The sequence below is a fragment of the Podarcis melisellensis genome, assembly GCF_964234715.1.
Source record: "Podarcis melisellensis genome assembly, chromosome: 6".
NCBI classification, from domain to species: domain Eukaryota; kingdom Metazoa; phylum Chordata; class Lepidosauria; order Squamata; family Lacertidae; genus Podarcis; species Podarcis melisellensis.
In genome coordinates, this window is record NC_138538.1 from 52,678,568 (window position 1) to 52,694,105 (window position 15,538).

General features: G+C 43.6%; 1 protein-coding gene across 1 annotated transcript; it reads right to left on the reverse strand.

Moving 5' to 3' along the window:
- Positions 1 to 108: 108 nt before the first annotated feature.
- On the reverse strand, positions 109 to 14,834 carry LOC309371385 (cytochrome P450 4B1-like). The gene is made up of 12 exons (XM_081913992.1): positions 14,100 to 14,834; positions 13,041 to 13,182; positions 11,345 to 11,389; positions 9,730 to 9,857; positions 8,669 to 8,799; positions 7,914 to 8,068; positions 7,399 to 7,505; positions 6,215 to 6,405; positions 5,065 to 5,198; positions 3,487 to 3,551; positions 1,694 to 1,776; positions 109 to 372 (listed from the first exon to the last, which is right to left on the reverse strand). The coding sequence occupies exons 1-12, from the start codon at positions 14,283 to 14,285 to the stop codon at positions 204 to 206; spliced, it is 1,536 nt and encodes a 511-aa protein (XP_081770118.1). The 5' UTR covers positions 14,286 to 14,834; the 3' UTR covers positions 109 to 203.
- Between the last annotated feature and the right edge of the window lie 704 nt (positions 14,835 to 15,538).

Below are 15,538 nucleotides of genomic sequence, written 5' to 3' on the forward strand. Positions count from 1 at the left end.
ACCCAGGGCTCCTTCTTCATAATTGAGTGTTTACTTCATTAACTCTCCTAATATGCTCCATCAGACCCCTCCCCACTCCTCTCAAAGAAGTTTCAAATGATTCACAGCTTGCCTTTAAATATGCCATTTTATTAATTACTGCATTGCAGAGGGTTAGATTAGATGACCCATGGTCCTGTGCAACCCTACAATTGTATATGCTATCAGCTGAGTTTCTTTAGCAACAGGTGTATCCCATTTTGAGATTTTAAGACAACCTGGGGGATCGGAACAGGAGGCTTTGCTGGATCTGGCAAGATTTCAAACCGGAGTAGGATTTGGGCAAGGGCCACTTTCATCTCGTTCATGGCAAACTGCTGCCCAATGCAATTCCTGAGGAAAGAGAGAAAAGTCAGGAAAATCTATTAAGAAGCACAGTTAATCATAACGCAGGAGCTTTACCTGAAAATGCTGACTCTGCCTGTCAAAATACTTTCATTCCAACTTTCAGCCTGGATAGGTTCCCAACCATTAACCATTAACAAGGAAACCCAAATCCTCTCGGAGCCTTGGACCTTGATCCATGCTGGAATGCTTCCCCCAATAACTGAGTGTGGTGAAAGATTTCAGGGGTTCCTGAATGTGCTCCAGGATTGGTTTCCTTGGAATGAAGATCACATGATACTTAAGGCACTTCTGCAATGTGAGGTGTTTTTGTTTTCTTTTTTACAATAGCGGAAGGTTCACAGCACTAAAAACCCACAACCCAATAGGCTCTCCATTATCATAGCTTTGGTTTCTCCCAAAAAGCAAGTCAAGCCTCTTGAGGACATTGCCTCCAGCCAGCAGAAGGGGTGGGACAGAAATACATGCCCCATTCCAAGCCCCTGCTTTTTTTTTACTTCCTGTAGCAATACATCACCCATATGTGACAATTAATGCAATCTTTCTGTAGCCAGCTGCAAATATGTTTTAGGTCATTGGTGGGGAACTTGTGGCCCTACAGATGTCGTTAGACTCCAGCTTCCTTCAAGCAGTATGACCAGTGGTCAGGGGCAATGGAACTTCTAGCCCAGCAACAGATTCTCCACCAGACTCCAAAGACAAGCTTCTTTCTCTCCTCCCTATTGCTCATCAGCAACCTCTCACTCATCTGGCCTGAATGTCAGAGACATGGCGCCCCAGAGCGACAATGAGGAGGAAGAAGAGGAGATCTGCAGAGAGAGGGATCTTCAGAGAGGCAGCAAGGAACCTCTCATTCCTCTACAGCAGTTTGAATCCAGCCCCCCCTCAATCCTCCTTGGCTTCTCATGTCAGAGAGGAAGAAGAGACAATTTCTCATGACAGTGAGCCAGGGCTGGCAGAAAGCCCAGACGCTGGTAAGGAGTATCAGGCAGCAACTGAGAAGGAGGAAAATACATCAGAGGAAGGGGCAGTATATCAGTATGAATCTGCTCACGCTCATAGGTTCACGAGGGTTAAAGAGAGGTGTCAATCAAAGAGAAGGGAGGGAGGGGGCTCCTGGAGGAAATGCTGTTGGAAGCGAGGACATAGTTCAGATGCCTCAATGTGTTAATGACAGTCAGTCACTGTGAACGGCTCAGAGAGCAATTACCGTACATCATAAACTGTTTGAAACACCGAAGTGTCTGCTTGCTGCCTAATTAAGCCGAGAGTAAATCAGACCGTGACACTGAACTGTCTATATCCTCACCTTGGTCCAGCTGCAAAAGGCACAAAAGCATGAGAATGCCTCTGAGATGACTTCTCGGACGAGAACCTAGTGGGGTCAAACACCTGGAGGAAAAGAAGGCAGATGTCTTTTATTAGCATCTCTAGCAATTGATAGCCTTGCTTCACAGTCTGGAAGCTTTTATATAATCTTAGGCCCAGTCTTAAGACATATATGTTTAAAATGCTTTGATGCTTCTTATAAGGTTGCCAGAATTTCGACTGTAGGTTTGGATGCACCAATAGCCAATCTTCAGGTCTCTGGGCCAATGGCCCAAATTCCAGGCCACCCGCTGCTGTCACTACTGCTGAGGGCCTTGGACAGGAAGAGTGGAGGGGGAAAGAAGGTAGAAGGGCACCATCCTGTGCCAACTTGCACCTTTCCTTGTCATTTTGACCCACCTCCTCCAGTTCTCCCAATTGGCTTGGCAGGTGAGCAGGAAGTAGAGTTGTGCAGTGGTGGCAGAGAAAGAGCATGGTGATGGTAGCAGTGACATGCCCATCTGGTCACCCCACATTCTGGCAACAGTAACAACAGCAACATTTTGGCAATTGTGGCAGACTTGGGCACTATGGTCCCTGTGCAAGGCCAACATTTGGTGCCCCGCCTTCGTGTTGCCTTCCCAAAGGCAGGTAAGGAGGTGTCTGACTTTGAGAAGGAGCTTCGGGGACTTTAAGACCCTTTAAGAGTCTCACACTTCTTTCCCAAAGCCCAGCACCTCACATACCAGGCTTTGAGAGGGCACCCCCTAAGCTCAGTGCCCAGTGTATGCACACCGCCCTCACAGCCCTAAATCTGCCTCTGGTGGCAAGCAACAGAGCAGCGGCAGGTGCATTCTGCCTGCTTGTCATCCATTCTCCCCACAATTTGTGTGGGTAAGAGAAGGCATGAACGAATCTGTCCATTACCATTTCCCTCAGTTTCCCAATTTTAAGTTTAGTTCTCCACATTTGTACACCATTAACCCAAAAGAGTCTCTTGAAAATTTATCTGCATTATCATTATGTACACATATTTTGCACACAATTTCACACCAACAGTCAAAAAGCATTTAGGAGTGAGTCTTTTTAGCAGAAAATGGCAAGGGGAGGAACATGATTACAAATTGTTCCCTTATTCATGCTAGAGTTCTGCTTTCAAAACATAAAAGGCCTGCTGGATCAGACCAAAGATCCAGCATCCTGCTTTGCAGAGTAGCCAACTAGATGCCTTTGAGAAGCCTACAGGCAGATTTTGAAGGCAACAGTCCTCCTCTCCCCGTTGCTGTCCAGCAACTGGTACTCATCCAGACATCCTTTTGTGCCATGTTTCTAGGCACAGGTTTGGGCATTCAAGCTCTGTATCTGAGTACATATTTTGTTTTTTTGTTTTGTGTTTCGTCCTGGCACTTTCCCTAAGAAAACCCACATTGTACCATTTTAATTGGAGGAAATGGTAGTCAGGTTCCCCACAGATTGCCATTTGCTTCAATTCAGCAGTAAAACATGGGTTTTCCCAGGGAAAGCGCCAGGACAAAAAACCACATACACAGACATGGAGCTTTATAGCCCTGACCTGTGCCTGGAAAGTGTGCCACAAAGGAAAGTCTGCATGAGCCCTTAATATGACTCAAAGGGCAACATCCTCAGTAGCTGAGATTATCTAATTGCTGTACCATGCAATCACTTCACCTTTATTTTTAAAAATGCAGTTTGGCTAAAATCTACCAGCTATGTATTCCAGCTATGTGTTGCAGATGTTGTCACATGCCTTTATCTATAACGACAAATTATTACCTCTGGGTCTTGCCATACACTAGGGTTTCGGTGGATACAATAAATATTAATTGCCACCAGGGAACCTGTAACATAGTGTTAACATGATTAATTTCAATATCCAAGCACTGCCATTACCGAAGACCTATCTCAGAGCTAACATTTCAACTCAGAGAAGGAAAACAAAGAAGCAATGTTGGGGGCAGAAGGACCTAATGGTTCTGATCCAGCTAAATGGACTTGCATGTATGTCCTACTCAGATTGATGGAACATATTAGCCACACCTCTGAGAGGGCCCACATAAACATTGTACACAATTAGAGATTACACAACACACCAATAACCATAGTTCCCCTGCAAAAAAAGCCACACTGAGTAAAGGCAATATAAAGCTGCAACACATATACATGTTCCTGTCTTGCCACTTCTTTGCTCCAAATTGCACTCTACTCAAACAAGCCTAATATTTGGAAACCTGAGGAGAAATTTTGGGAGGGCAATTCAGAGTCAAGAGATGGTGGCAGGAAAAGTGTTAAGCGCACCCTCCCATTGTAGCCTTCGCTTCACTTCACAGGAGCACTTTCTGACGCTGCTTTCTATTAGTAAATGGGGTCAATGTTGCATTCATTTCTGTGTTAGTTATTTAAAGCATTTTTACCCTGTTCATTAATTGAAAAGGCTCCCAGAGTTTACAAAAATCCATAGACCTGCCCTCATAAATTCATGAAATGAGAGGAAAGGAGGGGGGTGGAGAGGCAAGAGGGGGAAACAAGCTCAGACATGAGTTCTGAAAGCTATCCTTATCTTCTATATATTTTGGGAAGCTGTTCGTTCGCTTTGCATATGGAGCCTCTTAAGATATATATAGTAACCAAATTTTGGGTGCCAAGGAAAGGAGCAGGTTTTGGTTTTTCTTAGATGTAATTTGATGCAATTTTGAATCAAGATAACAGACTGAACATTTCAAAACAGAGATTTTAACGACTAACTTCAAAACTAATTTCAAAACTGAGAGATCTTAACCACTAATTTCAAAGCTGCACTGAGTGTATTCTCTGTGAAGATAGACAGGTGCCAGGAGGAAGCTAGTAGAGTGGGTTTGTTTATAACAGGGTTAGGGGGGACTGGATCCAGCCGGCAACCATCTGTCAAAGTTCAAATGGGCTTGCAGTAACTGCTGATCAGCTGATCAGCAGCCTGTTTGCAGGTGTGGTTTGAATCAAGCCATGGCTGCCAGCTGGCAAAGGTGGACTCGCTGACAAATTGGGATCTGATAACCCTAATTAATTCTGCTGGCCAGAGGTTCACCACACTGATTTAGAAAGAGACGTTGCAGTAAGTTCTGAATGGGCAAACAATGGGCAAATGCACATATTCCAAACCTTTCCGTTTTGGTTTGCAAATAATACCTTCCATTGTAAATGAAAATTTCATAACATTACTGTAATCTAGAATGTAGTTTTGACACCTGAAGTTCACCATCAAATTTTGACTTTGAGTCAGTTTACAAAGAATACAATGCAACATTTTTAAGTCTCCTTGATTTCAACAGGAGAAGGTAGACTATGGGCAACAGAAAAGGGCCAATCTGAACTAACCTGTAGGTAAGCAGCGTCCATCACAAAAAGTTATGGGTTTACTAAGCTGCCGGGAGATGCCAGGCACTGGAGGGTAAAGACGGAGACTCTCCTTAATACACATGGTAGTGTAAGGAATCTTCCCCAGGTCATCCCTGAAAAATTCAGATGAAACCACATTTGAGCAACAACTTTTCCAACTAATATGATAGGATCTTTCAGCAGCTGTGCAACCGGTCAAACAAGGTAACAAGGGTCTGAAATATCAGTGTTGTACAACTTGGTTCTCGTTATCTCTCTATCACAAATCTCCAGCGACAACACTGCTCTAATAGAGCTGATGGCTAGAAGACCTAAGCCCTATTCAGATATTTGGTACCTAGGTGTACTGAACAGATGAGAGGAATAGTGAGGAATCATGGGCTTGACTCTCCCTTGCCACTGCAGTACCAGCAGATACTGATTGTCTAAACAGGTCTCTAGATGTGGAAATGGCGAGTTGGATCCAAAGTCAGTTAGTCATAGTTGAGTCTAGCGTTCACCAACGTGGTGCCTTCCAGATGTCTTGAACTACAACTCCAGCCCCAGTTAGCATGGTTGTAGTCCAGATTATCTGAAGGGCACTTGGTTGGAGAATGATGCTTTAGTCCCTTTGAAATCAATGAGCTGAGTTAGTTATGACTTACTTGTCCCACTCATTTCAGTAGATGTTATGATTTTATCAGAATTCTAATTATATGAGTCAAGTTTTTCCCTAAACAACTAAGCTTTTCGTTACATATCAAAGCTGGAAGCACATAAACAGAAGGACATAAAAGATGAAGACATGCAAGATCCCAGCAGACTCATCACATAATAATGGGAGGAAGGGCGGGATATAAAATTAATAAATATGTAAGTACATAAATAGACAAAAAAATAAAATAGTACCAGGTTGGTGAAATAATGGAAAAACTCAACAATTGCTAACTCCCACCTGTATCTTTTGAAAGTAAACATACTTAGAAGTTGGGGGTCTAAGTGTTTGTCGGAGACAAAGGAGCAAAAGGGAAATGATAAAGGAGTCTCTGTGGTTGGCCTATTAAACTGATCTTCTGATTCTAGAATGAGAAAGCAATTATCCCTCCCCTCCAAACAGGCCATACAAGTATAGAAAAAACAGAGGTCTCACCACTGAATTGTGTCCCGATCTCCCAGAGTCTCCTTTATCTCCTCCCTGCACCTTTGCTGGTGTTCTGGGTTCTGAGCCATCGCATATAAGAGCCAAGAGATCCCACTGGCTGTGGTATCATGGCCTTCAAACATGAAAGTGTCCACTTCAGCACGCAGATCTTCATCAGATAACCCAACACCATTTTCATCCTGAAGGGAAAAAAGGAGATTAGCTATTTGATGAGTTAGAAATGGTTAGAGATTTAAAAGATTACCATGGTTAAAGGACTTAAGAAACTTTAAAAAACAACAACCCTGTTATTCGTTTACTTGATTATTTCTTCATCAGGGGTTTACTATTCACAGATGGTGGAAGGCTTCATCACTCTTCACCTACATATGCTTTTTGCTGCTAGAGTTGAGATACCCCACACTCTTTCTATGAGTGCTTCCAGTTGGAAAATGTTATTCATATCTGGTGCAACTATGGGACAGCTACATATTCCTTCATTGCAGGGCATTGGACTAGATGATCCTCAGGGTCTCTTCCAACTCTACAATTTAATGGTTCAATGTTTCAAACTGCAAAAGCCTGGCTAGGAGGCAATGATGTATAGCCTCCCCGTGAACCTATCAGGATGAATTCCCATTAAACAGATAACACTGGATAACAGAGCTTTTATTTTATTTTTTGTCTGTGAACATATCAGCATGAAGGCTCAATAAATCAATTTTCTTCAGCCTTGGCTCCCCAGAGATGTTGCTGGTCTACAACTCCTGTCATCCCCAAACAATGGCTAAGCAAACTTGGAGGGATAGGAGCTGTAGGCTGACAACATTTGGAAACCAAAAGTTGAGGAATGCTGCAGTAAACAGCCAGTCTGGAAGATTCCTATGTGATTGGTGCAGTTCCAGATGCATCCCTACTTCAAACTAATACATCATCAAGGATTATAAGGAAACAGGGAGGACCAGAAAGCCAGTGTAGAAGACAAGGAAGCCAATGTAGTTACTCCTAGAGCGAGCTGGTTAGCAGCTAAATGTTTCTAACTTTTAGCTCTCAATATTATCTCTAAATATACTATTGCTGTTTGGTTGGATGTCATGCTTCATGTTCTATTGCAGGATAGTTAGTGTCAGTGTTATTCACTGATGCCACATAGCAAAAACTGACCATTGCATTGCCATTTTGAAGTTTCTTACCTTGGCACAAAGAAGAATATCCAGAAAATCCAAGTACCGTTTTTGTTTGATTTTTTCAAGTTCTCTCTCTTTCCGAAAAGATTTCTTTCTTTCTTCTATGACTTTGTCTGTGTGACAAATATTAAGGAATTAAGTCTCTGAGACTTTACACTTCTGCAAAGGCAATACTGCCCCAAGTTCCCAACAATCAGATGAAGTAAACACTGGGTGGGTATGATAGACTCCATACATGTCAGAAGTCACTGGACAAATAAGGAGTGATTCAGGGCCTCTATCAAGAGCTGGCATGTCCCAAGGCTCCTTGCCCCACCAGGAGCTCACTACCAACCCCAGAACCTTCTGATACTCTTCCTTTGTCTTGCTGCTGTCAAGTTCATCTGTCTCTACAAGTGAGTGTTTTGTCTCCAGGCAGCCATGGTGACTCTTCTCAAAGGGCTAGAGAAAAGTATATCTCTCAAATTGTCATTAGCTAGTTCTCTTGTAAATGAAGGAGGAAACTGATAGTGGGGTTTTACCTGTATGTTGGTGTGCCACTCTACAGGCTTCCAGGAAACTGCGCCCAGCTGCTGTGCATCTATAAATGAGATCAATCCGATACAACAAGGTACGGACTCTCTGTGACACCAAATAGGTCAGGTCATAAACTGCTTTTATGTAAGAATCCAACTCTCTGAAAGAAAAAGCAGACAGTTGTTGCTGTTGCTGTTGCTGTTGCTGTTGCTGTTGCTGTTGCTGTTGCTGTTGCTGTTGCTGCTGCTGCTGCTGCTGCTGCTGCTGCAGACAGTTGTGCAGTTTTGTGGAAACACGTTCAGTTTAAATGGAAATGGGCATCATAAAAAAATAATCTACTGTATAGGCCAGCTTTATAAAAAGGTAAAGGTACCCCTGCCCGTACGGGCCAGTCTTGCCAGACTCTAGGGTTGTGCACTCATCTCACTCTATAGGCCGGGAGCCAGCGCTGTCCGCAGACACTTCTGGGTCACGTGGCCAGCGTGACAAGCTGCATCTGACGAGCCAGTGCAGCACACGGAACGCCGTTTACCTTCCTGCTATAAAGCGGTACCTATTTATCTACTTGCACTTAGGGGTGCTTTCGAACTGCTAGGTTGGCAGGCGCTGGAACCGAACGATGGGAGCGCACCCCGCTGTGGGGATTCGAACCGCCAACCATGCAATCAGCAAGTCCTAGCTGCTGAGGTTTTACCCACAGCACCACCCGTGTCCCAGCTTTATGGGGGGGGGGGAATAAAAAATAAAACAAGACACCAACCTGTGAGTCTGCCCTTTGCTCTGGTAACTGAAGGCACATTTCATGATGCTTTCCAGAGTCATCAGACTGACATGTTCAAACATCTCCAGTGATTTTGTGGCATCCTTGTCAATCATCTTCTCCCATTTATCCTAGAACAGAAAGGAGAGTTAGAACAGAAAGGAGAGTAAGGAGAGTTAACTTCCCAGATCCTGAAGAGCATTTTATTGAATGGATGTCCCAGGTCAAATATCAGAGTTTTCATATCATATGAACAGTTCTATAGTGCAGTCTCCATCTGGACTATACATTTATGCAGCCTTAACAAATGCCACTTCCCAAGTTTATGTGAGGGAAACCATGACTGTTTAAAGTACTTGGATTCTGCTTTAAATGTATAGTGCAGACAGGGCCTAACCTATGACGCGTCCATAACCTTTATCTTTGCTAACCATCAGTGGATAATGTGAACTTGCCCTCTCTGTTTTGAAGGGATAAGAGTGGATTGGATGAGCCCACTCATTGCATATAGAAATTGCCAGTTATTATTTTGCCATTCAAGTTCAGGGCATTCCAGTATTAGAATAAGGGGCATTTAAAGGTAAAAGGCCCCCTGACCATTAGGTCCAGTTGTGACCGACTCTGGGGTTGTGGTGCTCATCTCGCTTTATCGGCCAAGGGAGCTGGCGTACAGCTTCCGGGTCATGTGGATAGCATGACTAAGCTGCTTCTGGCGAACCAGAGCAGTGCACGGAAACACTGTTTACCTTCCCGCCGGAGCGGTACCTATTTATCTACTTGTACTTTGATGTGCTTTCAAACTACTAGGTTGGCAGGAGCAGGGACTGAGCAACGGGAGCTCACCCCGTCACGGGGATTCAAACCACCAACCTTCTGATCGGCAAGTCCTAGGCTCTGTGGTTTAACCCACAGCACCACCCGCGTCCCATTTACCTGCCCCTTATTCCATCTTACACTGAACTATGACCAATCCCTACTGTGAGAGAGGTAACTATCCCATTAGTATCAACAACATTTTACCAGCATCTCAGCACCTTAGCAGCATCAGCCATCCTACTTACTAGCATCACTTTGGTTGAATCTGCAATCAGTGCTACGTAAGGTTTCAAAATATCATAGTGGAACCCTGGAGTTAACAGTCGGCGGTGCTGAAACCACTTTGGTCCATCCAGGATCAGAAGTCCTTTTCCTGTGGGCACAAAGAACAAGATGCCATTCAGAACATTGCAGGACTGTTGATCCAAAGAGAGCTCAGGATTTCTGGGACTTTTCCTAATAAAATCATCCGTTTATAGACATAGAATCATGGAATTGTACAGCTGGAAGGGACCCTGAGGATCATCTAGTCCAACTTCCTGCATTGCAGGAATATGCAGCTGTCCCATATGTGGGTCAAACTTGTGACCTTGGCATTATCAGCACCTTGCTCTAAACAACTGAGCTATCCACATACATATTCAGAGAGGATTGCAATGGGAAGGAGGCCACTGGGGAAGGACTTTGCAATGACAAAGTGCTAGGAATATCAATAGGTAGACAAAGACCTGAATGCAAGATTAAACAGGGGTAAGGAACCTGTGGTCATCCAAATATTGCTCCAATGCCAGCCATCACTGACTGTTGGACATTCTGGCTGGGGCTGATGGGAGTTGGAGTCCAACCAGGTTTTCCAAAAAGGACTACTCTAGAAGCAGAAAGAGAAACCAGCACTATTCTTATGTCAGTTTCTGCCAGTCAAAAATACCTACATAATCTGAAAAGTGGGGTTTTTTTGTGAAGGTGTTAGGTGGGTGGGGATATACAGAGGTTCCATTTCAGGAGCCATATAGCTTTTTGAGAATGGGAATACTGGCAGAAATATTGGCAGGTATGGGGTGGATAGAGCCATATTTCCTGAATCAGAGACTCATTCTGTACATTTTCATACCTCTCTGACAGAACTAAGAATGAACCATGTGTACTCAAAAATAAGTCCAAAATAAGTGGGACTTACTCCTAGGTAAGACTAGCTAGGAATGCAACCTTAATGAGGACTGAAAGCCCAGAGACAGGATCCTGTCAAGCACTTCTAAGCCTCACTGATTTAACAGAAGGGAATTAACCATGTGATAAATGCTTCCATAGAAAGCAACAGCACTTTAAAATGCTCATTTTGGACAGGAGAACTTTCTTTGCTTGTTGTTTTAAAACTAAGGTCCTCCAAGTTGCACATCTGATTTGTTCAATTTGTTTGCAATCTCTACCTTACCATTCAGCTAAAAAAAAAAAATATATCAAGGTAAAAGGTTCTGAATGAAATTCTACTTGGAACTGCATAATATGAAAAAGCACTATGGATAGTGGGTCTTGACTTTGATTCAATAAAGCAAGCTTGAAATTGAAATATATAGGCACAGGATTGTTCTTTATACAAAAAGAAGAGCAAAACACCATCCTTTATTTAACTACATATCCTGTGTGAAACACACTTAAAAGCAAAACCTGGGATAAATGGGATAAATGCTCTTTGCCTTTGCTTATACTGATGTGAAGCAACTTCAGGTGACAGGTTGAACTGAGATCATCAGATATGTGGGATGACTGAAGTTCAGGAAAGAAGATACCCAAGATGTAGATACCCAAGCGCGCTCTCGCTCTCTCCCATATATATATATGATGAATTATCATTTTACCTACCAATCCAAGGGAGGAAGAACTTATAGGTCGTCATAGCCTTGGGATCTGAAAAAATATATAACAGAAAATATTCTTTTGAGGTTGCAATCCTATACATGCTCATTGCTCAAAGTAAGACAAAAACAAAAACAGGATGGAATCAAAGGTAAACTGTAGTGAATATTCCAAACTTTGTCTATTTTTAAATTTTAAGCAGACCAATCTGTTTTGAGATGGCATTTGGTTTTCAAAGAGGTACTGATGAACCTGTACAAAACTGACAAGGGTGCTGTTTATTTCTTTAAGATTGTGCTCCTTGCCAAATCCAGCTTGAAAGGCACCCTCTTTGATGCCGCAATTGACTGCTCTCATATCTCTAGGCTGGTATTACATCACCGACACATGCACTAGTAGTAGCTTGTTACTAGTTAGCTTGGACTTTGGCCTCTCTCTAGCGTGCAGAGTCATGATAACCGGCAAAATCCAGAGCTGCAAAAAGAATAGTCATTAAGGGAAAGGTGCTGTGGTGCAAATCCAGCCCAGCCATTTCAGGACATGATGTATAGGACTAAAAACTGAATGTGACCACAAAGGAAACACAACTGAAACCTTAAAGCAGGGGTGGAAACATCAGGCTGGGCCCTCGTAGCATCTCAGTCTCCCCAGGCCTCAACCCCTTTCACCTACTTACACTCCTCACTGATCCTGCATTGCAGTATTTTTGCCTCTTACTTGTCTGGATGGAGAATAGAAGGGGGGTGCAGAATGCAGTCTATTTTACAATAGGGGAATTATACATTTGCTGCTCCATCTACTTTTGCACATGGCCCCATCTCCATTCCTGGCACCTGGTGTTCAGAAGTTTACCCACAAGGAAATATGGCCTCCAGGCTGAAAGTGCCCCCCCTCCCCAACCACTGTGTCAGGGACTGGGCAGAGGAGGAATGGTGGAGCCTGACCCTTCCAGAGAAGAAGAGGACAGTTCAGAATGACAACAGGGGTATGATGGAGGTCACAGCTCAGAGGCAGATGAGGGGGAAAGCTGAGAAATAATGGAAGAGGAGGAAGAAGAAGCACCAGAGGGGTGGCAGCTGACAGATACTGTGTCTTTAGAAAGCATTCCAGACCCCTCCCTCCCAGAAACCGGCAAGCAGTGAAAGTAGGAGAGCACAGGTTTCAGAAGCAAAGGGCCCTCAGTGCCACCCATAGGGGAGATGATGAGGAATGAGTAAGTGGGAGGGAAAGGGGGTGGAGAGTCACTTGGGACAATGCCATTATTCCAAGAGGCTGTAAATATTGAATAAAAAAAGCAGATCTTAAGAACTTTTCCTTGTCTTAGCCGTTCCTGGCAACCTGCCGTGGGAGTTGCTTCCTCTGCCGCCTGACACACTGCCTTAAAGTCTAAGAGCCAGTCTTTATAAACAAACAGCTTCGTGTGAAATAGGCATCAGTGTACAATTTAGAAATAAGTATATTGTGCCCAGTTCACTGTGAAGTGTTAAGAGTGTAGCTGCTATTTGCATATGGCAGCCTAGCCTCTGCTATTTGTCCTGCTTATTTACCGCTGGAAAGATGCTCCTCCTCAAGAAAAGCAGGAAGCTTCCCCTGAGGGCCCCATGGGGACAATGGGGCATGAGGAAGCTGTGGGCTGTGACAGTCGGGATTTGTGCTTTGGGGGCATCTGTAAGGGGAAATTTGCAGCTGTGTGTAAGCTTACCTCCATGACCAAACACCGTTTTTGCATAATCTGGATGGTTAACTACTAAAACAGCCACGAAGCCACCAAACCATCTAGGGTAGGCGTAAGGATATTTTTCTGCCCATTCCAAGCTTTTCTTCAGTTCCTGTCCTCGATGGATCTGCAATGACAGAAAGTAACCATATAAAATGTTTATGAAATCATGTCCTGAGTGTGTAGATGTTATGGCAGAGAACCCAAACCGGAGAATCATTCATTCAGTGAATGAAAATGTATCTTTCACTTTGTTTCTGAAGAGAGTTCTACAAGAAGGTACTTGCATGGCATATAAGATTAGCAGTCAAAATTTTCCTAGAAAGTACACTGAAGATCTTATCAACATGACATTGCAACGGTCACCTCTTCTGGGTGGCGCTGGTTTTGCCCTCCCTCTTCCCCTCCTGCCACCTTTATAAGGTGCTCATCTACCGTATTGCACAACTTTCGTGTGAGGAAGGGTTGTTTTTTAAAAGACAAAGATGAAGAAACAAAAGATAGCTATGCACCAATACAAGCAAAAGAAAACACACATCAGACAGAGAAGCACAGAGAAATGGGTGGTAAGTGAAATACATTTTCAGTAAATCTGATGAAAGCCAGAAGTAGCTTGTAATCACATTACTGGTGAGAATTCAAGGAGAATATTCTGGAAATTTTTCAAGGTGATCTTGTTCTGACTGGGTGAAAAAGCAGAAGGAGAGTTGGACAGTAAAAAGAGTCACCTCTTATTCACTCTACTTATGCACATGCACAATTCTCATTCTGCTTTTTAACCCAATACCATATTTTCACATATATAACATGCCCCCGTGTCTAAGGTGCCCATCTTATACACGGAAAAGTGCGTGGGAGAATGTGATTTTGCACTTGTGCTGGAAGAGAGGGGTTCTTTCTGCCAAGTGAAGCTTCCCATCCATTTCAAGGCTAAGAAAAGCTATATCTGCCTGCCAGGTAGAAAGAAAGCCCATCTTTGTTTGCATCTGCCCCTTCAACTGCAAATAAATATCCCCCCTCCCTTTTCCAAGCCTTCTTCCTTACCTCCCTGTTATGACCATAAAGCCAGTGACTAGAAGGTCCTAGGAAACTCTTGAAGTTTTTGAGAAGTTCTTTCTTCCTCCGGTACAACTTAATGATTTGCAGGAGCCCAAAAAGAATAATGAGCCCTATAAAAAGATGCAAGACCTGTAGAAAGTGAGTATCCATTTTTTCCAGCAGAGAAAGCATAATGCTTCAGCAGGCTCTGCCCTTTCCCAGCAGCCTTAGTGTTGCCTTGTTATGTATATGAATAGAGACTGTCTTTAAGTAACCAGAAACCTCCTATTTAAATGCACACAGAGGCGCTTCTTAGGTAACAACTGTGGGCTGGAACGCTCCAGTGCTTCCCTCCAGTGTTTGAGAGGGAATTGTGCAAGGTAGCAAAATATCTTCTGTAGTTTGGAGGGACAAAGGTGGTTCCACAACATTTCACCTAGTTAATCCAGAAAACATCCTGAGTTGGAATAGCATCGGTACTTCAAATGTTTACGTACCATGGCCTATGTTGGTAAGGTGATACCTGGCTGCTTTGAGCTGAAGATTGAGGGCGGCCAATGTCATGGCGCGTGCGTGAGGTTACATGTGCAATGTGTGACGTGCACCTGTGATGGCACACACATGACGCAGATCACATGCTTGTCCCATCTCATGCTCAGGAGGAGCCTGCCACTTGGCTCGGTGGTTCGGACTCCTCTGCCACCCCAATATGAGGGGGCTAAGCCCCCTGCTAAGGAATATTGAAGGGGCTGGTGACGCCTCCGCCCCCTATACTTGGTTCCAGTTACAGATAGGTAGCCGTGTTGGTCTGCCATAGTCAAAACAAAACAAATTTCCTTCCAGTAGCACCTTAAAGACCAACTAAGTTAGTTCTTGGTATGAGCTTTCGTGTATCTGAAGAAGTGTGCATGCACACGAAAGCTCATACCAAGAACTAACTTAGTTGGTCTTTAAGGTGCCCCTATACTTGGTGCAACTGATACCAGTGCTGTGCATGTTCATTCAAAAGCAAGTCCCCACTGACCTCAGTGGAATAATGGGCAGGTCAATGTGCAAAGGTTTTAAATCCTGCAGTACAATCCTAGACATGTCCATTCAAAAATGTAGTCCCATTGAGTTCAATAGGCCTCACTTACAGGTTGACAATCACTTTCTCTTTTCCCCAATGTCACTTCCACTTCACCACATTTCTGCACTCACAAAAATTCATCAGCATTTTAGTGCAGATATTTTTATGTATGCAATTTTGTGTAATATACACATTTTGCAGGCAGTTTTAACATGTTGCTAATACACTTTTGTGCACCCATATGCATTTTCTGCACAACTTTTTAAATTGAAGAACTGCATCGTAAAATTCGATCAAGTGCCTGTTTGCTGGTTTGCATTTTGTTTTGGGAAATGTGAATACCACCCTGGCTCTAAACTGCTATTTGAACTCATAT